Source organism: Acartia tonsa, chromosome 3, assembly GCF_053477335.1.
Source record: "Acartia tonsa isolate MP-2025a chromosome 3, ASM5347733v1, whole genome shotgun sequence".
In the NCBI taxonomy this organism is placed as follows: Eukaryota; Metazoa; Arthropoda; class Copepoda; order Calanoida; family Acartiidae; genus Acartia; species Acartia tonsa.
The window spans coordinates 4,910,227-4,938,066 of record NC_137262.1 but is presented as its reverse complement, the minus strand read 5'-3'; the positions used below and the strand labels follow the sequence as shown (position 1 = coordinate 4,938,066).

Genomic DNA, 27,840 nt, shown 5'->3' with positions numbered 1-27,840 from the left:
ATTTAAAATCGGCTCCCAGTTTCAGGTGCTGCAGGCCTCCAGGTCTATTCTGGACAGGTAAAAATTGAAATTTCGTATTTGAAGAGTTAGAGGTCAACTTATAAAACAGAATATGGATCTTTTGGCTGTTATTACTATTTCTGGAAAAAAATATTAAATTGGCTCCAAGTTCAGATATTCACCTGGCCAGCTGCAACCAGCGGTCACCAATACGCAGGTAAAAGTGTCCATATCAAAAAGTATCAATGAATATGATACCTAACATGTCTAAAAAAACAGCGAAAATATCTGAAAATACCCTTAAAAGCCATCTGGAAGCCTGCAGTACCTGGAGGCTGATTTTATTTTTTTCTTTAAATATGGTAATATTATCCAACAAGATGCTTATTTTCTTGTGAATTGACCTCTAATTCTTAAATTAAGAATTTAAATTTTTTCATGTCTAGAGTTGAACTGGAGGCCTGCAGCACCTGAACTTGGAGGCCGATTTAAATTTTATCTTCAAGTATGTTATTAACATCAAAAACAATGCATAGATTGTTTTATAAGTTAACCTCTAACTCTCCAAATAAGAAATTTTATTTTTACCTATCCAGTGTCCACCTGGAGGCCTGTAGGACCCGAACCTGGAGGCCGATTTCAATTTTTTCAGCAGATATGTCAATAACATCCAAAAAGAAGCATATTTGGTAAAATAAGTGTACCTCTAAATCTTCAAATAAGAAATTTTAATTTTCACCTGTCGAGAGTAGACCTGGAGGCCTGCAGCACCTGAACCTGGAGGCCGATTCTAATTTTTTCATCAGATATGTCAATAAAATCCAAAAAGTAGCATATTTGTTTTAATAAGTGTACCTCTAACTCTTCAAATAAGAAATTTTAATTTTTACCTGTCTCCAGAGTGGACCTGGAGGCCTGCAGCATCTGAACCTGGAGGCCGATTCTAATTTTTTCAGCAGATATGTCTATAACATCCAAAAAGATGCATATTTGGTTTAAAAAGTGTACCTCTAACCCCTCAAATAAGAAGTTTTAATTTTTACCTGTCTCCAGAGTGGACCTGGAGGCCTGCAGCACCTGAACCTAGAGGCAATTCTCATTTTCTCAGCAGATATGTCAATAACATCCAAAAAGATGCATATTTAGTTTTATAAGTGTACCTCTAACTCTTCAAATAAGAAATTTTAATTTTACATGTCTCCAGAGTGGACCTGGAAGCCTGCAGCACCTGAACCTGGAGGCCGATTCTAATTTTTTCAGCAAATATGTCAATAACATCCATAAATGAGCATATTTGGTTTAATAAGTGTACATCTAACTCTTCAAATAAGAAATTTTAATTAAGGTTAGGTTCATTTTTAGGGTTTTTTTGAGCCCCGGGGGGCTAGAGGTTGGCGGCAGGGGGGACTTCTAAACTTAAAGTTAGTTTATAACCATAAAAGCTTAAGTTTAAAAAATCATGTCTATTGGTCAAATGTTTCCTGAGAAAATTAAGGCTAGGTTCATTTTTAGGGTTTTTTGGAGCCCCGGAGGGCTAGGGGTTGGCGGCAGGGGGGTGACTTCTAAACTAAAAGTTAGTTTATAAGCATAAAAGCTTAAGTTTAAAAAATCATCTCTATTGGTCAAATTGTTCCTGAGAAAATTAAGGTTAGGTTCATTTTTAGGGTTTTTTGGAGCACCGGAGGGCTAGGGGTTGGCGGCAGGGGGATGACTTCTAAACTAGAAGTTAGTTTATAAGCATAAAAGCTTAAGTTTTAAAAATCATGTCTATTGGTCAAATGGTTCCTGAGAAAATTAAGGTTAGGTTCATTTTTAGGGTTTTTTTTGAGCCCCGGAGGACTAGGGGTTGGCGGCAGGGGGGTGACTTCTAAACTAAAAGTTAGTTTATAAGCATAAAAGCTTAAGTTTAAAAATCATCTCTATTGGTCAAATTGTTTCTGAGAAAATTAAGGTTAGGTTTATTTTTAGGGGGTTTTTGAGCCCCGGGGGGCTAGGGGGTGGGGTTATCCAAAAAATGATTAAAAATACGTGAGCTACTACCCAAAAGTAAACTTTTATCCCAAATAACCTATAGTCTAACTTAAATACCTAGCCCAATAATCACGGAGTAAGCGAAAGTGGCAAAACTTCCCCCCCCCCCTTATTAATTAATGCTTCTAGCCATATAATATCATTCATAATAATCCGCGTAAAAGGGGATTTACCTTTTAAATGAACAATGTAAAACTATGGACTGGTCCAAAATTTAAAATTATTCTATAAAACTTAAATACCTATTCCAATACAAAATTAATTTGAAAGTCAGGCAACATAAGGCATATACGCAAGAGTTTGGGATTTTGACGCATTTTTTTGTTCTTTGTAGGTTTGGGTTAAATGGGGATTCCACGTGAAAAATAAGTTTTGATTGACTCAAGTGCTTATTTTGGCAGATTTCTAGTGCTCAGAAAAAGTGTAAATACACAGCAAATTACTGAAACTACCTAGGTAGTAAGTTTTCTGGGATGATTCACTATCAAGCACTAAAAACCGCAATACCAAAAAGTACTGCCCTTTTCTATATCTTAAACGAATGCCCCTATTGTATTAAAACTCTCTTTATCTCCAAGCCAAAACAGCTTAGCTTAATGTTTACTATCATATAGGTACAAAAAAGTAGTTTGAAAACAGCAAAAAAATGGTTCTATCAAAAACTTACGTAAATTGAAGAAGTTTGATATGTGTGTCAGTAATGCAACCCACAATCCATTGGATAGTTTCTTTTACTGAGACTTATTAGCGTAAAATTAAAGCAGTATAATTACCAGAAATAATTCATTTTTTAATCCATAATTCATGACTATAATGAAAAATTTGAGGCAATTGAGAAACACCCCCTAGGCGAACACATACACACACACACACACACACCTCGCGTACTGTCCGGCCTAAGCACAGCTGAGCGCAACGCTCCTTCTCATTATCTCTCACTCCTCAGTCTTAAACGAGAATTTAGAATTATCAAAAATTCAACATGTTTCATAGAAAATTGAGTTTAATTTCAACAGTGAAAGTATAAAGACATTAAAAACAGTATTTTCTATAATGATACAATGTCATTTAAAATAAATCAACTATTATAAAAGGTATAATTTTTTATAACATTACCATAAACTTTCAAAGGCATTTATAACTATTTCTAAAAAAAACAATATAATTATATATTTATAAAGCATATTTCATAAAAGAATTGTTTAGCATTTTTAAATAGCCGTGCTTTTATGCTATATTAAGTTTCTGTGATATAAAAATCTAAGTCTATATTTAATTGGGTTATAAAGTACAACTGAAGGGATGGTATATTTCTAAACATGATGAAATAGTAGTTTTAACTAGGTGTGCAACAAATAAAAAGACCTCTTACATGCCTTTAATCAGTTTATTTTAAACTCTTATTCAGAACATATATACCCAATAGGAGTTTGTTGAAAATAAATTATTTGAAGGTAAATAAACTTTAATACTTTCCAACACATATAAAAAATAAAACCTATGAAGGTTATAGGTTACTGCTTAGGTGTTAACTTGTATAGTTTTGAACGATAATTTGGTACTAAAAAATATACAAATATTTATAAACATTGATATCTGAGAGCAAACTAAAGGAAATGTCCGAATAAATATGTACATTTCATAATTTTTTTGTTAGTTAACCTGTTACTTATATAAATATTTACATTTAAATAATACTTTTAAAGATTTGATTCCAGCTATGTTTTTCAAGCCCTTTTTATATAGATGACAATAAATTTTTATAATGCACAATAGACCAAAAGGCTAGCCTTTTCCAGATATAACCAAATAAAACCCATTTTGCAATAACCATAGTTCTAATATGTCTTAAAGCTTAAAAGTTTCCAAAACATTTTAAACCAATAAAAGACAACTTTTTAAAAGCGAAGCTTTTCTATAATTAGGGTCGGTCCGTCCGTACGTCCGTAACGGATATCTTTTTTCGTTAATTTAGGCATGTTAGAATTGTCCTATCGATTTCAAATTTTGCATGGTGATTCCTTTATTAGTTAGGTACGATTTAGAAAGCGTAGCAAATCTATAATCATTACCAAAATGTCCGTACGTCCATTTTAAACATGTTGATTTTTTTACTTTTTTTAACAACAAACTTTTATGTGATCTAATCATCCGATTGATCTGATTTTTGGTATATTGATTCCTGGGACAACAAAGTATAATGTAATAAACAAAGCAACTCTATAATCAAGTCCTAAAAATGTAAGTATGTCCATAAACATTATCCTGAATCAAGCAGTTTTTCAACAAAGGGGGGGGGGGCGAAAGTGACACTTTTTGAAACCAAAACTAAAAGTCAAAGGAACTCAACTAAAAAAAGAGTTACAGGTCTGACATTTTGCATGGCAGTTGCTTTATAGGGGTACAATATGGAACTGTGAAGAAACGGCGGCGCAACTGCCGAAAACCGCCGAGAAAAGTCAACAAAAATTACGGCGGGAAACGGCGGTTGCGCCGCCGTTTCTTCACAGTTCCATATTGTACCCCTATAAAGCAACTGCCATGCAAAATCTCAGACCTGTAACCCTTTTTTTAGTTGAGTTCCTTTGTTGACTCTTAGTTTTGGTTTCAAAAAGTGTCACTTTCGCCCCCCCCCCCCCCTTTACTTACAGTTTTGCTTTGACTTTTATACATTTATATTATGATTATTCAGTTCTGACACTGTACAAGTGTTAATGTCAGTTTGTCCTACCGTTTCAGTGCTTCGCTTTTATGGATGTTGTCATCCTTGTTTGATAATATATTATCCTAAAAGTGTAATATTTTTAGTAGCAATGTTACTCTATAATCATGGTATGTATATACGTCCGCAATGTAAAGCGCTTGTTCAAGTTTTTATGATTAAGCTAGAATGCAAAAAAATTTGAGTAAAAAATCTTTCTTTTTTTTCGTGTATAAAAAGGACAAAAGTTTCCCGGGCGCTTTCCTTTTCAATGGAATTTTTTTTAGAGATGATGAAATTTTATTATATAGGTCAATATCAAGTTTAAAACACTAATTTAAATACTTTCATTCTTTGTATGTTTTAAAAAAAAGAATAATGTGTAAAAGTAGCAAAGCAAAAAGGTTGTTGTTTTGTGACATGTTGGGAACAATAACTTAAAATGTCATTTGGAGACTTAACTAAAGAGTAGCTGCGCTACTAAATATTGGCTATAGGTATGCGCTAAGGTCAATTAATTAGTACTTAAACTATTTTAGAACATTCCTAGGAATTTGAATTAAGTATTTATTTCATAGGAGATTAATTTGTAATAGGTACATTCTTTCATAAGGATGGGGAAGGTTATATAATTTTTCAGAGAAGAAACAGACCCTAATTACAGAAAATCTTAGCTTTTAAAACTTTTTATTATTACATCAATCTTTTTGTTTATTTTAGCTTCTAAGGAAGGTCATTTTTGTAATAAAAATTGTTTAAAAAAGGGATAAATCTCTGTTCTCAGTATAAATAAAATATGGAAAAGTGTTCTATTTTTTAAAAAGAAGTTGGATATATGTGCATGTTCATTAAGATCTCGTGAACGTGGACACATAGGTTCACAACTTTCATAAAAACTTGATGAGGTCCTAGGAGAAGATTTAGTTTATTTTAAAAACCCAAATACATCAGCTTCCGAATACCCTGTATCAACTTTTTTTTGAAACTCATTTAATTTTGAAGGTGGTTATGAATATGTTTAGAATAGTTATTACTCGCATCGTATTATAAACAGCTTTCCGCGGATATAAATGTACAATTATAATATTAAAACCAGTTTTTTAGCCCCGAGGTGCCGAAGGCGCGGGCTAAAAAAACTGGTTTTAATCTTATGATTGTACATTTTTATATTCGTAAAAAGCTGGATATAATACAATGCTAGACATAGTTTTTTCGTATGGATGAGAACCGGTTCCTATCCACCGGATTCGAATGAATACGAGAAAAACATATCTCTGTTTATGAACATGTCATGAACACTGTAGCTTGCTTGTTCTCTACTTGTATAACATAGCATTTATATTCAATTTTCCTCATTTTGCATTTATGGGATTATAAAAATCCAGGTTATATATTTGACTCTTGGATGTTTTTATAACAAAAGTGATTTAATTACATATAAAACTAGTTGATTCTCCACTAGCCTCTGTTGGGGGACGGGGGGGGGGGGGGGGGAGTATAAAAAATATCCTAAACCTACTGTACAAGACTGTATTAAAGCTTCTCTAAAATGTTTAACCCATTCGACCCACCAATTTCCGAGATTTTTAGCTTCAGACAAAAAAAAACCTGCTACTTGATACTAAAAGATGTAAAACTTTTTAAAAAAAATTATAAACATTTTTGTGGACTCTGTCCTTAAAAATGTTTTATTGAATGCTTATTTCCTTCTGATTAGCGTCAGTAAACTTTCACTACAAATACTTTACATTTAAATAGCTAAGAAAAATCTTAAATATTCTAGAAATAAAATATTTACCTTAGAAAAACTTTGTTTTTTAAGCAAATATGTTTCTAATGAATCACTAGGAATTTTAAAAAAGGATAAAAGTTGTATTTAACATGTACATAAATTGTGAATTTTTAAAAATGCATGTTTGCCTTATGGAAACAGTGAAATAGGATTAGGCAAATAAGTTCTAGATTATTATTATTTAAATATAATTTCATGTCATTGATAGAAATGACCCCAGCTAAATAGAGTGTTATGTTTAAAAACAGACTTTTTCTACCAAAATTTCTGCAGTGCAATTTGTCTCAGTAAAGATTAATATTAAATTGCATATTTTTGATATCTAAAAAATATATGTGTTAACCCATTTAAATCAATTTTTAGACATTTGAATTTCCCAAAACTTCTGCAATCACACATACACACAGACGCACAAAAACACACCTAAAACACAGACACACACACACACACACACCCTTTATTTGCTTTCACAAAATCTGAGTAGTATGTATGTATGTATTAGTTTGAGAACAGAACTTAGTTTGTTTAAGAGTTATGTCTGATAGACACTTTCCACTAAACATTACTGTTACACATATTAATATAACAGATACAAGCCTGTAAAATCTTGAATTATGTTTACACACAAATAAACAAATGTGAATAATTAAAGTTATCAATGAATGAAATATGTCAATCATTAAAAAGAAATGAAATCAGGTATTGAAATTTTGAGAAAAAAAAGTTTTCTATTTTTCACCATGTTACATTTTTACCAATAAAAAACTTAATTTCCCATTCACATATGCAATGTAATCCTAAGATGTCTGTACTAAAAGATCTCTTAACCTTAAAGATAGGTTTAAAATATAAAAGATTTTTTTTTAATTCGTGTAATTTTTTTGACAGAGCATTTGTTTGTCAACAATTTATCAGCCCATTGTCAATTTTTTGATGAGTTTTTAACATGAAACATGGCTGAAAAATGCGCTACGCAAGCAAACTTGAGAATGCAACGCATATTAACAAGTATTCTAAATGACATTTACAGATAGGATAAAATACAATTTGTCAAAGTCTTTTAATATTTAGGTTTAGGAAATTCTTTTTATGGTAGTTTTAAGTAGGGTTATGGATTTTTAAAAAATACTAATATATTTTTTTCTTTTCAGAAGACTCGAGTGCCAAAGAGGACCCTACCAATAGTCTACAGTCACTAAAAGTGTCTCCTTACAAAAGAGGTTACAGCCATCCACCCCTCATCATGAAACAGCTGAGCCTTATCAGGGAGGAATCCTCCACTGGTTGTGACGTCACAGACGACTGTACAGTTGAAACCGGTTTATTACCCGCCAAAATAAAATTAGAAAACACTAGTTCCACAAACAATGACAGTGATTTTAACCCAGATGAAATTATACAGATTTTAGTGATGGAATCAGAACGCAAATCCTTGGATAATCCAACACAAAGTGAACTAAAATCCCTTTTGGACAACAATATTATCCAATCTCAGGCCGGAACCAACAACTCAGAAATCCGGGAAAACACTAACTTACCCGGCGACCACAAAAGCGCGGGAAGCAGCAACCAAAGCAGTGCCAACAGCTCACCAAAAACCGGCTTCAAACCAAGAACATCCATACGCCGATCGTTTAAGGAGCGCAGCGATATAATGCGCCTATCACGTGATAAAAGACGACGCCGTTGTGCCAGTGAAACGTGCGAGATAAGCGCCATCAATGCCGCGCTGGCTGAGGTGCACAAGAAGGAGTCGAAGAAGAGGTTGAGTTTACCGAACATGCCGCACTTGAGACGCGGCAGTATGTCATCATCCTCCAGTTCCAGCAGCATTTTATCCAGGTATAAACAGTTTGAGAACATTAAATTTTCTGTTATTTTCAATAAAAATTTGTCTCAAATTTTTTTTGTATACATAACAAATTTTCTACCCGACATATGACTTTTAAAACATTTCAAATTACGTAGATTTATGAAATATAAACACACAAAATTTTAAAAATGCAAAATCAAAAAATGCGCTTTCGCTAAATTTAATTTTTTGCATCAAATAAACAATTTTATTTATTTGTAGAGAGCACAGAGATGTTTTTGATAGACTGGACAGGCTAGATGGACAGAAGGAAGGATTAATCAACAAAGAGGTGCTCAAGAACTTTGTGTCCAAAGCTGAAACACATCCCTATACATCTAAAAGAGAAAGGTAAGTTTTTTTAACTTTTTGTAAATCTGATTTAAATCATTTATAGGACAAATTGCACAAAATTATTGCTATCAACAACAAAACATAATTCTGCATTGAGCATAAACAGCTTTTTGACTAGTTTTATAGTTGTGGGCAAAACAGTTTTAATCTTATGATATATCCCCCCACCCACAACAAAAAAATTAGCCATTAGATATGTTGTAAATTTGTTATCTTTAACAAAAATTAAACTATAGAATTGCTTTGCTTCTACCTAAAGTTAAATTGTATATTATCAATAGAATAAATTGCAACATTGCAAAAGTAGAAAATCAAGGTAAAAATGCAAAAGAGATAGGCTTGAAAAAATCAAACTGTTGCTATGCTGTTTAGAAAAAATGTGTAACACACAAAATTTTGCAAAATCTTAAACCATGAAAACCAAATATAGAGAAATTAAAACCATGTAATTTGTTAAATTAAAAAAATTGTACAGTATTTTTTATATTTTCTAATGAATTCAATTTCTTAAAAATACAAAACTTGTTTTATACACCAGAAATTGATTGTCTCTTCTCAATAGAAACCCTGCAGATACACTAAACCCAAACTGAACCTAACCTTATTATATTATTTTAGTATACAAATGATGAGGCTGCTATCAGAGATGGATGAAAACAAAGACGGCTACATCGATCCTCAAGAATTTGATAACCTTGTCAAGAATGAGGCAACTGGAAAAAGGTAAAAATATTTCTCCCAGTATGGCCTCGAAACCAGGGGCGTCCAAGCTTTTTATTTTGGGGGGGAGTAAAATTTTTGTTAAGGGGGGGGTAAAATGGCGGGCGAAGCGCGCCGCAAATTTTTTTTACCCCCCCCCAAAATTTGTAACCCGTGGGTAAAATTTGCTTAGGGGGGGTAATGACCCCCCCCTGAAATCTGTTGGCAGGGGTAAATTTGTTTACTCCCCCCCCAAAAATTTACCCCCGGGGTAAAATTTTTTGGGGGGGTAATTTAAATTTTATTAAAAATTTAGTATTAAAAATTTTTTTTGTTAGAGATTTTCTATTTTTGGGGGGGTATTTACCCCCCCAAAATTGTTTGGGGGGGTAAATACCCCCTCCTAAATGGTTGACCCCCAGGGTAGGGGTAAATTTTAAATTGGGGGGGGGGTAAATGAAAAAAAATTTGGGGGTGCCTACGGCACCCCCAAATTCGTTTGGGAGGGGTAATCGCCCCATTACCCCCCCCCCTTGGACGTCTATGCTCGAAACCAATTAATATCAGCTGGATTAGAACTGGTTCTAAGCCATACTCAACAATCATTTGTAGCATAAACACAAAACTAACTTTAAAATGTTAGATTTTAATATCCTCAAAAATCTGTCTAAAATACCATGCGATAAATTCCTAACTATTCTCTCTTTAACAACCATTAAGAAATCCTTGATTTTTAAACAAATGTCTTTTTTAATTTCTTTAGAATTTTTTTGTTTTATATTTAAAATGAATAAAAAGAAGAGTAACTAGTTAAAATTCTAAATAAAAGTCTATCTAATTATTTTAGAGTTGTCTTATCAATTTTAAGTTCTTGATAAAATATTAAATATAAACATTAAACAAACATCCTTTTTATCTAATAAATGAAAGTTTAAGGATATTAAATTAGTTGTTAGTAAATCCTTGTAATAAAGTAAAAGGAGCTCTGTGTATCCATCTGTCTTTACCAAAAGGATCTCGCTAACCGCTGAACCGATATGGTACTCCTTTACAGTGTAGCTTCTCATAGGTACGGAAAAAGGTTTTTAGCTATTTCAGAGGAGGGTACGGGTACCACAACCCTTTAAAACAAATCCTAATAAATCCTAAAAATATAACAATTTTTTGGTAAACAGTTTATCATAACATATATTGAAAAGTAAAACATTTAGTGCCCCTAGAGGTCTCTAGGGCGTAGCCGCTAGTATAAATATATTATAAAAGGCCTTAACTTATTCTATTTTCAGACCAGAGATGTCGAAGCTGCTGGAAACCCTGAGAAAAACTGCCCACGCCGAGGAATACAAACTCTGGCCCCCACCACTCTTTCTAATATTCCTCAGCTTCGCCCAGCTCTGCCTCTTCATCTACCATGCCATCCACCTGTCCTCAGAACACGGTCAGGTCATATCCTGGCACGAGCCTGCCCCCCAGTGTTCAGCCCTGATATTTAATCCCACCCGCAGATGGGAGGCCTGGAGATATCTCACTTATTCCCTTGTTCATTCTGGAATAGCTCATATAACACTCAATCTGGCCATGCAGTTATTTGTTGGCCTACCGTTAGAGATGTCCCATGGCAGCCTTAGGATTGGGATTGTCTATACATCTGGCGTCCTGTTTGGATCACTAGCAACCTCAACGTTTGATCCTAACATGTATCTAGCTGGAGCCAGTGGCGGGGTGTACAGCCTCATCATGGCCCACCTGGCATCACTGATACTCAACTGGAAAGAGGACATTATCATAATCCGTGACAGGTTCAGATCCAACAAGATGAGATCTGCAACCAACAGCTCAGTTTACAGGCTGCTCAGATTGTTGTCCGTTGTAATCTACTCGGTTTGTGACATAACCTATGCCATCTACCTACGGCTAACCGACACAAGTAACAACATCGGCTATCTGGCACACTTGGCCGGCGGTATTGCTGGCATAATGGTCGGTTTGGTTGTGCTTAAAAACAGAAAAAGTGAGGCATGGGAGAAGGCCATAAAAATAGTGACGCTGATGATAACATTGGGAATCATGATTCTTGCCTTAGTTTGGAATATCAAGGGAGATGATATCTATCAGAATATATTCCACTATGAGCAACCATATTTCCAAACTCAAGATACAAGCAGTGTTCATAATTGTACCTATGTATTTGTCTAATTTATATTGTTCCATGTAACTCATAACAGGCTGTGATATTAATGTAATAAATATTTATGCAATATTATTACTTAATTGTTTGTTAGAAGCTCTGCTACTCTATAACATGGTATGCTACTGTCAGTCACGTAGTAGTAAATTGACAATATGTTTATAAATGACAAAATTATGACTATCAATGCATTCAAACAACAAAGCCTTATTCCGTCCAGTTACATACAAATACTGCACAGGCCATTTAAAAATACACAGACACAAAAACTCTCATTGCTTGACTATTTTAATTTCAACATATGTTTAAACATGTTATAAGGCTATCTATTTAATTTCTTTATTACAATTTACTGATCTTTTTTTCTTTTAAATTTAGTTAAATATTAAATTATTGCAACTTATAATCATGATTGTCCTAGGTCAATATAGGATGACACATTACATAGAAGCGAAGCTTTAATTTTTTTTAGATTGGACATTTTTAAATTGTTGACAAAAAGATACTTTTTAATTTTTCTATTGTATAAAGAAATTAGGTTGTTATGTCTGTAGCTTAACATTTCAATAACTACTGAACCGATTAAGTTCTCCATTTTAGGGAACTTTCATATGTCCCGGGGTGGTTTTAGGCTATTTTATTTTAGGGATGTAAGTCTTGGGATGGTTTTAAGCTATTTTTCCACTCTTCGATCCCTATCCACTAGAATAATATACGTGGAAAGGCCAAAACTAAAATGCTTTGAAAGATATTTTCCATGAAATTGACATTCCTTTTCCATTAAAATTCAAATTTTCACAAAAATAAATGCAATTATGCAACTATTTTATGATTTCTATAGAAATCCAAATATAACAAAAAAGTATAAAAAGGGGAAACATAGATGAACACAATTTCAATGGAAATGTAACTCTGATACAAAATAAACATTATTCATGTTATAATGAATAGAATACCCACTCTATATGTCTGTAAGTAATAAAAAATAGATTTTTGGTATTAAAAAAGGAAAAAGTCAGTATTATTGATAATTGCGCTTTTCAATAATTAGGATAGGTCCCTCCGTTCATCTGTCAACTTTGGCATGTTTAAATTGTCCTATCGATTTCAAAGTTTGCATGATAATTCTTGTAACATTTAAGTTTATAGAGTTACCAGATAGTCCGACATAATGGCTTTTAACTTCTTGATTTATCCTATTCATCTGATTTTTTGAATAATGATTCCTAGGACAACAAGTCAACAAGTGTTAATGTTCGTATGTGCTATTCAATATCTTCGTTATTAAGGATTTTCTTATTCTTGTTAAAGCTTCAACTACAGAAAACTTGCTACTAAACTCTGTTTAGAAATGAACAGAATAGCCCTTACATTATGAAAGTCAAGCTACTTATGGATATAATTATCCTTGTCTTCCTGTCAACACTATCAGTGTTTGGTTGATGACTAGATATTCAAATAGAGAAACAATATTATTTAATCAAAAGTACAGGGAATAGAATACGAAAAATAATCTATCTAATATAATATTCTATCAATGACAGAAAAGAACAATGTTGCCATGTCTAAAAGTTATCTTTTTTTTTAAAATTTATCTCTGATCAAATTTTGTCTATATAACAATACCTTTAAATCTACAGAAGTTGTCAAATAGCTGCTTTTATCCCAGTTAGCTAATCTTAAGGAACAGAGACACAACAAAATCTTAATCCTAAATCATAGTTTGTCTTGTTTTTAAAAGCTTGTACTCCAGAACATTTGTACCTGTCCTAGGGAATGAATGAGTACAAAGGTTTGCATACAATTAGATCAATTAGAAAACAAACACAAGGTCTTTATTATCCTTTATGAAAAAGTAGTTTCAATTGTTAAAATCAGTCACTACTAAAATAAGGAAAATTGTTTCTATTAATCAAAAATGTTGCAATACTCGCAATGTCAAAAAAAGCTTGAATAGATAACTTATTACTTGTTTCTTTTAGTAGCGAAGCCACTCTAAAACTTTATAACGGCTGTAAACTATCGAGTGATTTATTGAAAAATCTTCCAAAATTTACATGTTGGTCATTTCTTCTAAAAAATGGTTCTTAAATGAGATATAAAATTTTACTTCAATATTCAATGAAAAATTGACACTACCTTCATTTATTGGAATTAACAAATAAACTGTGCCACTTATGAACAGGATTGTTATTGTTCAATATAAAAAAACATGCTTTGGTTAAATCAAGTAAATTACAAAATATGAAAACTTCGAAATAGGAAGGTCTGAAATCACGTTTTTAAAAATGGGGAGGTAGGCTGTGCTAAAATTCCGTAAAGGTGTGAATTTTAAGGCTTAAAAAAGTAGTAGAACGATAATATTCACAAAATATGTTTATTCCTTATTAAAAATAACTATACCTATTTTTTACAATTTTTTTATAAAGTTAACATAAATTTCATTGTTCTATTACTGTTTTTAAACCTTAAAACTCACACCTTTAAGGAATTTCAGCACAACCTACCTCCCCCTTTAAGTTGTAATATAAACATAAAAATATTGTGTATCAATGCTTAAGTAAACAGAGTTACATAATATTTAGATTTGTTTGTTACAAAACATAATATTTTTAATGCACATTTTTCTTCAAATATCTGTTGCATTATTTAAATTTTAGTAAAATATTCAATCAATTCCCTCCAAACCCCACAAAATAGGCTTGCCCTACAAAAACTTACATCTCATAATTTTATAGAAAAAGTCCTATGAAAGAATTGGTTTTAAGAATCAATTTTAATAATACAATACAAATGCAACGTTAAAACGTGTCAAATCTTAATCAAAAAAATAAAAGACCAAAGTTATAAATATTGTCCTATTAAACAATTAAATTTAAAAGTTGGTTTGTTGGAATTTCATTTTGACTAAATATTTGACCATTTTGATCCAAAGCTTGAATGCTCAGGATGTTATTTCACATTGTACAATGAAAATTAGGGAGGGCAATCCGTCAAATTTTTGGACCGGATTCGGATTCTTACAAGAATGAGTCCAAAAAAATGGCGGATTCCGGATTCGGATTCCGGATTCTAGCAATGTTTTAAAAGGCTTTTTAAAAAATTAAAAAAATTAAGTGCTACATATGTCCTAAAAATTAATGTTCTTGGTGTTCCCTATAATTCACTCCCGAGAATCGAACCAGATTTTAAAAGATTTTATATATCATGATGATAATCTTTGCCTTTAAAAAACGGGAGTTGAAAGAAAACACTCAAGACGCTAATTTTAGCCTACCAATTAAGAATCCGAATCCGCTATTTAAAAAACGGATTCCGGATACGGATTCGGATACCAAAATTGACCAAAAATTGGGCGGATTCGGGATCCCGGATTCGGATACGGATTGCCAACCCTAATGAAAACACTTGAAATGTCTGTATACAATGACTTGAAGAAAAAGATATGTTTGACAAGCAAACAAAATTATGAAAATTCGATTAATTGTGCAAGTACAAATAACAGAATTAACGTCAATTTAAGACAAATAAGTTAAAATTGATAACAGCACATTTTTTTGTCAAGTCTACCCATTTTGCAAAATATACGTACATAATGAACTAACAGTGTCTAACGTTAATAAATCAATGAAGATGCTAATGAAAAATATTTAACTATCAGACCAAGAATTTATATTTTTTTTTATAAATTCACCACATAGTAAATTCAGATTAAGTATAAATTATGAGAAGATGATAGGAGCAGTAAATCCAAGGTCTTTCTTTTACTGGTACCTCATGATTTTTGCATTTTTTAAGTCGTTTAAAGTAAAAATCTAGCATTTCATATTTATGCCATCTTTCAATCAATCAGTATCAAACCATTGAAGTACCAAGCAAAAACATTAAGATCTAATGAGTACCAAGCAGTATTTCATCAATAGATTTATTATTACTTAGATCTTACACCAGATTATCATGTACTCTAATAAACTCGTAGCTGGCTAAAATAATGGATGGGGGATCCACCCACTTTACCCCATCCCATCCCATCCTACTGGATGAACGAACTAACTAATTAATGAGGTCCATACTAGCAAGCTAAATTGACGAAAAATTTACTCCTGTCAATATATCCACGTATGTTCTATATCCATTTGTCTAGCCATCTTTCAATAATCAAGCATAAAACAAAAGGACCAAATAAAAACTTTACTAAAAATCAAAGACGTTAACCAAGCTGTATTTCATCATTAAATACATAGAATATAAAACCATCCCTCCAATGTACTCAATGCTACAGAATGACGATACTAAATAAATAAAAGACTCGGCCAGCCTGAACAAATAAGCAAAAGTTTCAAATAAGGATGTTGGAACAATGCAACCAAAACTAAGTTTTAAAAGATTGTAGTCAAAGATAATTTAAAGCTTAGATTTGAGATGGACATTTGATTTTCTCATAGATCTAAAGGAATAGGACAATTGACGATAAATTGTCTCCCAATAGACATAATTACCCATTATCTTAACTAAATTGTTAGTGGAATTATTTAATGTAAATTAAAATCATTTGTGGAATAGTTTAGTAACTATATTTGATAAAAGATTTTAGGTTACGAGAATTCACTCTTATAATACTTTGTAATTTACAATCTAATGTCACTTCCCTCCCTGATTACCCCCCTAGTGATATCCTATGTTATAAACTGCTTTTAAGTTTTAGAAGCTTGTAGATATTGAGAAAAGCTTAAGGTGCATAAAACAAATCTACAATTGAATTCTCCCGCCATGCCCTATAAGACTATTTATTATCCAAAACGGAACAGCTTAAAAAGAAATAGTAAAGAGGGCAAAAAAGGTTTCAAATTATACTTGTTAGAATCATCATAGATTCAAAACTTCAACTAAAAGCTTATATTGATGTTTAGTTTTCTAATTTCTGCTGCCAACAGCAAAAACCAAAAAGTGGCAGGCATCTTTTGGGAAATTATTGTCCATTTGAAATAATTTAAAATCAAAACACTTAAAAATATTACTTGACTAGTATCATTTGAACATAAAATCTGGTTTTTGTTGGCAAAATCTTTTTGTATGAATTCCTTACTACTTCTAAAAATAGCTTTTTTGAAAAAATATTTCTTATGTTTACAAATGCACACAGCAATATGATGAAATTGCGTAAAAGTGACGTCAAACATTAAGTGGGTTACAGAGATCTTAGGTATAAATGAACACAAAAAGAATTCCGCCTTAACCAAACTGCAATTAATATGTTATACAGCTGTAATAGATCAACTTCAGAACTTCTCATATATTTGTTGGAGGAAGGGTTTCTGTGTCAATATGGCATAATTAAAGTGTTGGATAGAACATTTGGAAATCAAAAGATGTTTTATTTAATATTAGTTATCAGGAAGGAAGGGGACATTTTACCGTAAATTACACTGGTACCCACTAGTTTTCTTATACGTTGGCTCGAAAACCTTATGTACTTTTATTACATGTGATTAGTTGGCTCCAATCTAGTAGTGTTCCAACTTTTCAACCAATAAAGGGCCAATTTTGTTTATCATCATTGCGGATTGATATCAGTTTATCCTCAATTTTCTTTTCCCTTCAGATCCCTGTTAGTCACCAAGATTCTTAAATTCCATTTTTTAAAACTTATGGAAAAAATTAGGCTTCTTTAGAAAATAATGATAGATTAATATGATCTTCATATAAATTTTTCAATCAAAATTACAACTTTTCATAATTACCTATTAAAAATAAAATTGTAGGCATATTAATGTTTTGTCCATTGAAACAATATGAAATGGCAAAAGTAAACACAAAATAAGTTTTAAAAACACGTCATAGTACGTGTTTACCAAAGAGGTGACACAAATCAAATCATAAAAATCAGCCGCCAAAAACAGCCAGGAAAAAGTTAAGGATTGCATTTGTAAAAATGTAGTACATTACATTTAAGACATGATAAATGATATTATCTTAGAATCGGCTTTGTATTTGAAGGGGGGGGGGGGTGGGGTTATTAAAGAAAGATAGTGGTAAAACACATCAATACTTTAGTACATAAATATGATAAGTAGCCTAAAATCGTCTTTGTGATGCTTCCTTGAAAACAAGTACCTATAGGTTCAGTTGTTAAAAAGATCAGAACGTTATCCATTGGTATTTTTTAAGCACCTCCATTCATCGTCACGACGAAGGGCACAGATGCTAAGTATTTAAAAGAGATCGAATGTACATTTTGACTTTTTCTACGCTACATTATTCAGCAAAAATTAGTAGGTATTGTACTTTTTTATCAAATGATGAATACTTTTATAACCACTACAAATTTTGAAATTAAAAAGACTTTCTAAGTTAAATTCTTATGGGAAGTTTTGTAATTATTGTTGTAGAGTGGTGAATGTTTTTTTTTATATTTTTTTTGTATCAATAACGTTACCGCTGCCATCATTCTATAAAATCATGCAAGAAATATATATTCCAGTATGGCTTCGAAACTTGTTAATATCCGCTGGATTAGAACAGGTTCTTGTCCATACTGAAAAATCATGCGTAGCATCGTATTACAGACAATTTTCCAGGAATATTAAAACAAAAATCATAAAATTAATACCAGTTTGTTATCCCGGGCCTACTGCATCTCGGTTTTAATTTAAATTTTTTTTAATATCCGCGGAAAGCTGTATATACTATATAATATGATGTGATAGAAGACTCACCCCTATTTCCTCTCTGCCTGTACTGTCTGCCCCAGTGATGGATACACTCAGCCTTGTCCACTTGTTTTCCATCCTCGTTCACTCTAAAAAAAGTGCAATCTAAAATTACAAAAGTCCCCAACGTTTTGTAATAACGTTTTCTTTATACAGGGTGTCCAACGTAAACTGGTTTTTTTTTGAAACGCTTATTACTCCCTTAATATTTGAGCTATCTTCGTAAAATAAAAAGTATTTGACAGCAAACTACCGACCATTTAATGATATAGTGATGAAAAATCCGCAAAGTTAACAGAAAAAAAATCTACAAGGTAATACATAACAGGCTGATTTTAGTGAATATAATACTAATCCACAAGAAAAATATGCCTTAGTTAACTTTTAAAGCAGCTTGTGGTCAAACGGTGGATCACAAAGACTTAATCCAGACATTATAAGAACTGGCTTTGTAGTCTAATTAAAAAATCTGGCATATTTGAGGTTCTTGTGTGCAATTAAAGCAAGCTCACATGGAAAATTAACGAAGAAGATCAATATTATGCTTACTTTTACATATTGTTCACTTATAGTTGGCTTAACAACTTTGGGGAGTATTATTGAATTTTAATTGGTTGATTCATTATGTTTAGTGTTTAAACCTTTCAACCACTAATTGTAATCTACAGAAGGAGTATTTTAGTGTATTATCATTTGGGATGTACAATATTGTTAATTAAGATCCAAGTAAATTTAGGATTTAATTTTTGGTACGATAATAACAAGGATTACAACGTTAAAATCAGTGAAGTATAGGATTTTACAAACAGACGACAGAAAATGAGTTTGTAGAAGAGTAAGGGGAATCATCTCAAGAAATTGAGAAGTCCATCAAGAAAGAAAATCCGTTTTTCTAATCTTCACTTACAAACATACAGACATTATGAAAAAAATAGAATAGGTATCTGTCTTAGGTACTAAGTAATAGGTAACAAAAGACAAATTATGGATGTAAACAGAGTAAAAAGTAGAGAATCTTCGCTTAAAAAGTTTGTACAAGGGCACACACTGACACAGGGTTTGCAGGGAGGGAAATGAAATGGAATGAGGATTATATCAGTACACAAAGTTTTAAAATACGTTTTCTTAAAATATTGGGTTCATTTATCAAATGTTATAAACCGTAATCTACGGAATGAGTCATTTTGTTTATTATCATTTGGCATGTACATTAATTTTCGTCCGATGTTTTATCCATTAATTTCCCTGGCCGTTTTGGACTAATCTACATCCGTGGAAATCCCTTAGGGGCCTAATTCATGAAATCAAAAAAAGTTCAGGGGTGTATATTCTTCATGGGATCCCCTGCTCAGGGGGGGGGGGGGGAATAAAAAATAAGTGGTTGGAGGGAAAAAAATGTAAAAATTAAGAAAACTGAAAACATTTTTTCCATTTCTTCCCTTTCCTTGGTGAAAAAAACTGAAAAAAAGTGTGGTAGGAGGGATAAAATAAATAAAATATAGAGTTCTTTAAATATTTTTCTATTTTCCCCCTACTTGGTGAGAAAAAACTAGGGGGGAAAAAAATAAAAAAAATTGTAGCAGGGGAAAAAAAATAAAACTTGTGCAGAATATACACCCCTGAAAAAGTTTTTGATCATTATAGCAATTTTAAACTTATTATCATTTCTTTTTAGTGGCTAATACAGAACTGGTATTCCAGAAGAAAAAAACACTTTGGAGAGTAAAAAAAATGACTTTTGAGAATAGATGCCATAACAAAGCATTGTATTTTTTTAGGAATGAAAGACATAGTTAGGTTATGATTCATACTAAAATCAAACTTTCCCCTTCACATTTATATGTACACTTTTTTATAAGCGAAGCTTTTCTATAATTAGAGTTGGTCGGTATGTCCGTCCCGAACGGATAGCTTTTTTCGTTAATTTAGGCATGTTAGAATTGTCCTATCGATTTCAAACTTTGCATGGTGATTCCTGTAGTAGTTAGGTACAATTTAGAAATCGCAGCAACTCCATAATCATTTTTTTACTTTTTTAATAATTTTTTTATATCTAATTAACCGATTGATCTGATTTTTGTTATACTGATTCCTGGGACAACTAAAGTCAATATTATAAGCGAAGCAACTCTAATATCAAGTCCTAAAAATGTAAGTATGTTCATAAATATTATCCTGGGTTAAGCAGTTTTTCAACAAATTTACTTACAATTTTGCTTCTACTCTTATACATTTACATTTAACCCGCAGATATGGCTCAGTGGTTTAACGTCCGCCTATCTGTCGGGTTCGAGTCCCCAGACCGCATCAATACTAAAGATGTAAAATTAGTACCTACTGCTGCTCTTTCAGGCGTTAGAGATTGGAGTAAGAGTAGGGGGGAAGCCTTAGCCCTAAATCAGGTATGCATGGGTGGTCCTTGGCATGGTGCACTAATGATAGAAAAACGCTGTAAGGTCATAGGTTGATTGAAAAGTCCTTGTGGACTAGCATTGTGTAGTAGCTCACTAGTGTATTAGTGGCGTTTGTTAGTTCAACGACTAGGAGTCATGTTAGATCCTAGGTTGCATTGAAAAGTCCTTAGGATTTGATGTGGTTTCAGTCATTGCTGATACAGCGTCATGTTCATGCTTTGGTTGCATTAATTGTCGCAATAACACCGTGACCAAAAAATCACGAAACCTTAACTCTCCACCCTTAAGTTTGACGTGTAAATTATCCACAGGTTCTAATTAAAGTGTCAAGGAAACTGTTGGGAAGGATGCAACTCGAATCCGCGTCATACCAAAGACGGTAATAATGGTACCTACCTGCATTGTTCGGCACAGGACATAAAAAATGCAGAGTAGGGGGAATGCCTTGGCCCCAAACAGGCGCAACTCATTACCATGCACAGTTAGGATCTCCAGACAAAGATCGTGCAATCAAAGGGTTGGTTGTCTGTAATGTACTGTACTACGGGTATGAGGTGAAGGACCAAGAGTCTGGCCTTGAGTTGACAAGTTGACTGATCAGTCCAGGTGCAACTCACCCACACGATATTAACATTATACATTTACATTCAGTTCTGACACTTTACAAGTGTTAATGTCCGTTTGTCCTACCGTTTCAAAGCTTCGCTTTTATGAATATTGTCATCCTTGTTTCATTTGTAAAAGGGTACATTTTATTTTCAAATTTATACGTCGATTCATATGTCTCATTGAAAATGGGTTCTTTATCCATCTTTCTTTACATCGATTTATCCAATTTTGTATTGATCTATCTGTTCATCTATATAACGATCTATCCGGATATAGCCACATAGAATGAACAAAGGTTTATTTGTAAAACATCATTAAGCAATCTTCAGTTATAATTTAATACTGACAATAATGTTAGAATTAATAGATTTTTTCAATTAAATTTAGAGGTATTTTAAATTATTGAAATTACAAATAAACATAAAAAATCCGGATATATACATGAATCGTTTCATCCATTTATATATCTATCAAACTTTCAAATCTAATATATATAAATACATCTATCTATTCATTTATCTAACTATATGAATAAATATCTATCTATCACTCTGTACCTGTATTCAGTTTTACATCTGGTACACATCCTTCTGAATGGATCATTTGATTTGTAGGCACTCACGTTTGGCTCCACTTTTACAATAGCTTTTCCAATTTCCTAAAAAACAGATTAATTTCAGCAATTCAAAACTTAATAGCCTTTAAAATCAAGTTAGTTTTCATAAATATTAATAGGACAGGGATGGAGTTTACATTGGACTGTCGATTAAACTTAATCAAAGTATTATAAACCTTATTCGTAGGCTTAAAAACTTTGGGTACATTTATTTATTAATCTTGATTAAGGGGGGGGGAAGTTCTGACACATTTGCGGAAACCTGGTGTATAGGCTTTATCTTTGGACTGAGAGGATAGGTTATTAGGGATAAAATCATTCTTTTATGATAAATTTCCCCCAGATTTAAGATTTTTTGGATAGGCCTCCAGGTTCCGGAGCTCCAGGCCTCCAGGTGGTCCCTCTACAGGTAAAAATGATTTTTTTTTTTTTTTTTTAAGAGTTAGATGTCAGCTTATGAGACAAAATATGTATGTTTTTTCTTCAAATATGTGAATAACAATCAAAAAGAAGCATATTTTGTTTTATAAGTTAACTTCTAACTCTTCAAAAAAAAATCTTATTTTTAATTTTTACCTGTACAGAGACCTCCTGGAGGCCTGGAGCTCCGGAACCTGGAGGCCTATTCAAAAAAGCTTAAATCTGGGGGAAATTTATCATATAAGAATGATTTTATCCCTAATAACCTATCCTCTCAGTCCAAAGATAAAGCCTATACACCAGGTTTACGCAAATGTGTCAGAACTTCCCCCCCCCCCCCCTTAGTTCATACTTACGGTGTCCAAACTTTTTAACTAGCAAATTTAATATATCGTCACGTTAGTGGGTAAGAACATGAATTTATTGTCCATTGTCTTATCCCTGAATTTCAATCTATATCTGTTTGCCATACTATGTATCTATGTATGAATACCTCAGGATCCGGTCTAGGAAAGCCATTATCAACCAGCTGTTCTTCTGTGAGTATAAATTTCTTCATTACATTGTACATCAACTCTTCATCAATGTCCTATCCAAATTATAATATCCATTTAAGTATAAGGAAAGCTTCTATTGATTAAATTCTTACCTACAATAGCCATCTATGTGTGATTTTTAATTTCAGTGACTTAAATGCTTTATTCAGTTGAGAGTCAAAACGTTTTAGCCAAAAGATTTAATTTACCAAAGGGGTAATTGTGTTGATCATAATAGGGGATTTAAAGTAATTTATCGTCCATTGCCGTTTCAATTAAAATCCCTGGATACAACTAAGGTAGCTTCAGGGGAGGGGATGGGGTAAAGGGGATATCGTTATTTTAGCCAGCTGTGAGCTGAGCATTACCTTATCAGTGTACATGAAAATCTGGAGCAATATCAAAGTAATAATATATCGATTTAGTCCCTTGTTCCTGCAAGTCATAAAATTAAAATTACAGGTTTTTTAACAAGGGGGGGGGGGGGGAAGTTTTGACACATTTGCGTAAACAGGGAGCATAGGCTTTATCTTTGGACTGAGAGGATAGGTTATTAGGGATAAAATCATTCTTATATGATGAATTTTCCCAAGTTTTAAGATTTTTTGGATAGGCCTCCAGGTTCCGGAGCTCCAGGCCTCCAGGTCCTCTCTGTACAGGTAAAAATTTTAAAAAATAAATTTTTTTTAAGAGTTAGAAGTCAACCTATGAAACAAAATATGCATATTTTTGAATGTTATTCACATATTTAAAGAAAAAAATGCAAATTTTGTTTCATAAGTTGACTTCTAACTCTTCAAAAAAAATTTTTTTTTCATTTTTTCCTGTACAGAGAGGACCTGGAGGCCTGGAGCTCCGGAACCTGGAGGCCTATCCAAAAAATCTTAAAACTTGGGAAAATTCATCATATAAGAATGATTTTATCCCTAATAACCTATCCTCTCAGTCCAAAGATAAAGCCTATGCTCCCTGTTTACGCAAATGTGTCAAAACTTCCCCCCCCCCCTTATTTTAATAACTCATTATTGCTGATAACTTTAGGACGTAATATTTCTTTTATGAGCCAATTAAAGTTGAATGGATAATTTCCTCGTCTGTAAGCCTAACAGGTTTCTCAATGCTCCAAGTTCCAATGGTTCCCCCTTTGCCAGCCAGAATCTAAAAGAAACAATATTGCTTTAGTAAAAACTTATGTTTTTTAAAATAGAAATAGATAACTATCTTTTCGTGTAATCTGTAGAAAAGACATACAAACCCCTAAGAAAAACTGAAAATTGTTTTCTGATACTTATAGCCAACAAGGATGACAACATCCATAAAAGCGAAGCTCTGAAACGATAGGACAAACGGACATTAACACTTGTATAGTGTCAGAACTGAATAATCAGAATATATATGAATAAGAGTCAAAGCAAAATTGTGAGTAAAGGGGTAGTTTCACGAAATGCATTTGAGCTTAATTTAGTGAACCGCATATTTTTTCCTGGTTAATTGGTTAAACTACATTATTATGGCATATATTTGAAAGAATTTCAATTTTCTACCACGTAGTTTTTAAAATATCAAGAATTAAAAATCATCTTTTTAAATTGCATATATCACAAAAAGACGATTTTCAAGTCTTGATATTTTTAAAACTACGTGGTAGAAAACTGAAATTCTTTCAAATATATGCCATATAAATATAGTTTAACCCATTACCTAGCAAAAAATATGCGGTTCACTAAATTAAGTGCAAATGCATTTCGTGAAACTACCCCTTTGTTGAAAAACTGCTTGATACAGGACAATGTTTATGGACATACTTACATTTTTATGACTTGATTATAGAGTTGCTTTGCTTATAATATTGTACCTTATTGTAATAGGAATCAGTTATAAAAAAATCAGATCAATCGGATGATTTTTTCACATAAAAAAATGTTATTAAAAAAAGTTGTTGTCCCATGAATCAGTATACCAAAAACCAGAACATTCGGATAATTAGATCACATAAAAATTTGTTGTTAAAAAAGTAAAAAAATCAACATTTTTAAAATGGACGTATGGACATTCTTATAATGGTTAGAGTTGCTACGCTTTCTAAATCATACCTAACTACTACAGGAATCACCATGCAAAGTTTGAAATTGATAGGACAATTCTAACATGCCTAAATTGACGAAAAAATCTATCTGTCTCAGACGTACGAACGGACGAACGGACCGACCCTAATTATAGAAAAGCTTCGCTTTTGAAAATAATCACACGCCTCATCAATACGAGCATTTAATTTCTCGTCGGACTTCTTGATGGTGTCCTTGAGGGCCTCAATGCTTTCCTGAAGGGCCTGGATCTTGGTGGAATTCTCATCAGTCACTTTTATTGCTTTCAGGTTACTTTCAATGTTATTGAGTTTATTTAACTGGGCGCTACTTTTACACACTTGCAATAAAATGTCCATTAAAGTATCCTGGACCGACATTTTCGCACGTGTCCACTGTTCCTTTACTCAGTTGATTAACAGCTGTTGTTTGTTATTGTTCAAAAGCCTATGGGAGTCACTACTATCTCACGTGATTGGAATAATTGATAGCGATTGGTTGGAGTAGCCGGCTCAAGTAACGTATCAGATGGTTTTATCACTGATCATGTGACTGTACGTCGTTTCTCATTGGATGTAGGAGGCTAGGTGGTTAGGCGAGCTGGTGTCACTCTAGGATTGTACACAATTTGCCGATGTACATTTGACTGTTCTCCCTTGGGGGGCCAGAGAATGGGGTGAATCGGTAGTTCAGAACGTTGGGGGTTAATGGGAAAGAAAGTGTTTTTACGTGGACACAATCTTTGGTTTGACCATCACCGATGGATAACTGAACTGAACTGTTAGAGTAGGGGGAATGCCCAAAACAGACACAACTCGTTAACTTGCACAGTAGTGATCTCCAGACAAAGGTCGTGCAATCAAAGAGTTGGTTGGCTGTTGGATTTTATTTTACCTAGTATGCTTGGGTGTTCATGACAAGCGTCTAATGCTCATGATTCTCTAGACGATCACTTTATAAACGAAGGATAATACCGAAGTAAGGTATATACAAGTATAGGTCTATGGAAAATATTTTACCTGTAAATGAGTGGTAAGCATAGGTTTTTTACCAGGTTCATTCACTCCAGAACTACTTTGTCCAGCGTTTACTCTACTTTCATAATAACAGTAAATATCCAAGGATTTAAATATCTATTAAATCTTAGCCTACATGTTCAATGTTCATGTGAATCCTTATGTAATGTGTGTACCAAAATATCTCGCTAACTGACGAACCGATATGGTTATCCTTTACAGTAAAGCTTCCATTAGGTCATGGAAAGGTTTATACCTAAATATTTTAGGGAAGAGTTCACCCTCCTAAGAGAAATAAGAAATCCCCAATTTTTTTCTATTTTTTTTCTTTTAAAAAATCAAATGAAAATTTAGGGGGAGTAAAAAGATAATTTTTTACTGTTAGTTTCCTTGATTTTTTAGCTTCTTCTGCTTCTGTTCTTAGTTTCTTAATTTTGTTGACCACAAGGTTCAGGTATATCATCCTGTGCAAGTCATCACAATTTTAATTCATAAATATATTTCATGATTTAATGGATATAAAATACCTATATGTGAATATTATGACAGGGGGAAATTTGCCGTCAATTTAGGTTGCTTCTATTATATGTACCTCATTTATTGATCAGTTAGATCATCCAGCATGAGTGGATGAGGTAAAGTGGAAAAATGATTTTAGCCAAGCTGCAAGTTCGCCTTATTAAAGAACATGAAAAGCTGGTGTTACATCCAAGTAATAATAAATCCATTTTCTTGTTATAATCTCATTTATTGCCTTTTATAGGAGAATGGGGGTCCGATATTTCCCCGGCCCCCTTAATAAACACAATAAAAAAACGGGCGATTAACCAATTAAACATTAGGACACAAACTCTGGTTCTTTTGGAGTAAATGTATGCCTGGGGTTTGTGGAGATGTAATGATACAAGACCACCAACAGGAACAGCGTCACTCCCAACATGTTGCAGAATATGCCCAGCTGAGTGTCAGTGATCATTTTTTAAGGATTAGGCTATAATGCGTCTTCTCTGAAAGAATTTTATTTTTTGTGTAATTTACTTATCAATCATTAAGCCAACAAATAGAAGTTCTAAACCTTTGGTTACCAGTGTAATTTAGGGTTTAATAAGATAATATAAGAGGGGGGGGGGGGGGGGGTAATGTACCATCTTGTAATCAAATTGTCCTTAGAATCCGAATTACAGAATGAAACTTGGCATGAGTAATCCTTGGTAGGCCTATTTTCCCAAAATCGAACAAAAAGTTGGAAAAGTGTCGGCTAACGTATCAGCCGTTTTTTAGGCTTTTTTTAGGGCAATTATATGATTAATTACGTAGGAATCAACTTTTTAAAAAATATTTTTGCTTTAACTCGTGTAAAAACGTCTGGAAGCGGCAAAGAGTATGATGTGTAGATAGGATTTCTGGCGAATTTGCCCTATAATAGCCTAAAAAGCTTAACAATAGCCGTTAGCCGTTACTTTTCCAACTGTTTTTTTGATTGTGGGAAAATAGACCTACCAAGGATTACTCATGCCAAGTTTCATAAATTCGGATTCTAAGTGCCAGTTGCGCATTGATTACGAGATGGTTGCATTACCCCCCCCCCCCCATATAAAAAATGGTCCTATATCTTGTCATAGGAGAATCAATGGTTCACATAACAAATTTGTAAATTGTGATTTTTCCTGTTGTTATTTGCTTTCCTACAACAGTCCTGTTCTTCTTTCTCTGCCCGTGGGTAGGCCTGAGACAAAATGATTCAATTTTACGTCAAAAGTGGTAAGGTTTTGCTTTGTTTCAACTACTGAACCGATTTTTAGCATTGCATTAGGGAAG

The 27,840-nt window shown here is 32.9% G+C and overlaps 2 protein-coding genes across 3 annotated transcripts in view; one reads left to right on the top strand and one right to left on the bottom strand.

Moving 5' to 3' along the window:
* LOC145313108 (uncharacterized) overlaps nucleotides 1-27,840 on the bottom strand; it is a 66,736-nt gene that overhangs the window by 17,499 nt on the left and 21,397 nt on the right. The window contains exons 30-36 of the mRNA XM_080152371.1: nucleotides 27,694-27,748; nucleotides 26,414-26,490; nucleotides 26,026-26,100; nucleotides 24,014-24,080; nucleotides 22,880-22,977; nucleotides 21,908-22,008; nucleotides 18,334-18,416 (exon numbers count right to left, since the gene is read on the bottom strand). Coding sequence (XP_080008497.1) covers nucleotides 18,334-18,416; nucleotides 21,908-22,008; nucleotides 22,880-22,977; nucleotides 24,014-24,080; nucleotides 26,026-26,100; nucleotides 26,414-26,490; nucleotides 27,694-27,748 — 556 coding nt within the window. The remainder of the gene's footprint in view (nucleotides 1-18,333; nucleotides 18,417-21,907; nucleotides 22,009-22,879; nucleotides 22,978-24,013; nucleotides 24,081-26,025; nucleotides 26,101-26,413; nucleotides 26,491-27,693; nucleotides 27,749-27,840) is intronic.
* On the top strand, nucleotides 2,925-11,693 carry LOC145313109 (rhomboid-related protein 3-like). 2 transcript variants are annotated; one of them, XM_080152374.1, is made up of 5 exons: nucleotides 2,925-3,125; nucleotides 7,676-8,366; nucleotides 8,599-8,727; nucleotides 9,349-9,453; nucleotides 10,716-11,693. In XM_080152374.1, the coding sequence occupies exons 2-5, from the start codon at nucleotides 7,768-7,770 to the stop codon at nucleotides 11,623-11,625; spliced, it is 1,743 nt and encodes a 580-aa protein (XP_080008500.1). In that variant the 5' UTR covers nucleotides 2,925-3,125; nucleotides 7,676-7,767; the 3' UTR covers nucleotides 11,626-11,693. The 2 variants fall into 2 exon arrangements, with proteins under 2 accessions (XP_080008500.1, XP_080008499.1); XM_080152373.1 differs by lacking the exon at nucleotides 2,925-3,125 and adding an exon at nucleotides 6,215-7,223.

What these genes read in the sequence shown, in the direction of transcription:
- LOC145313109 (XM_080152373.1), top strand. An exon ending in TCCAGCAGCATTTTATCCAG is followed by an intron (nt 8,367 to 8,598) that starts GTATAAACAGTT and finishes ATTTATTTGTAG; the next exon opens with AGAGCACAGAGATGTTTTTG. An exon ending in AATGAGGCAACTGGAAAAAG is followed by an intron (nt 9,454 to 10,715) that starts GTAAAAATATTT and finishes TTCTATTTTCAG; the next exon opens with ACCAGAGATGTCGAAGCTGC.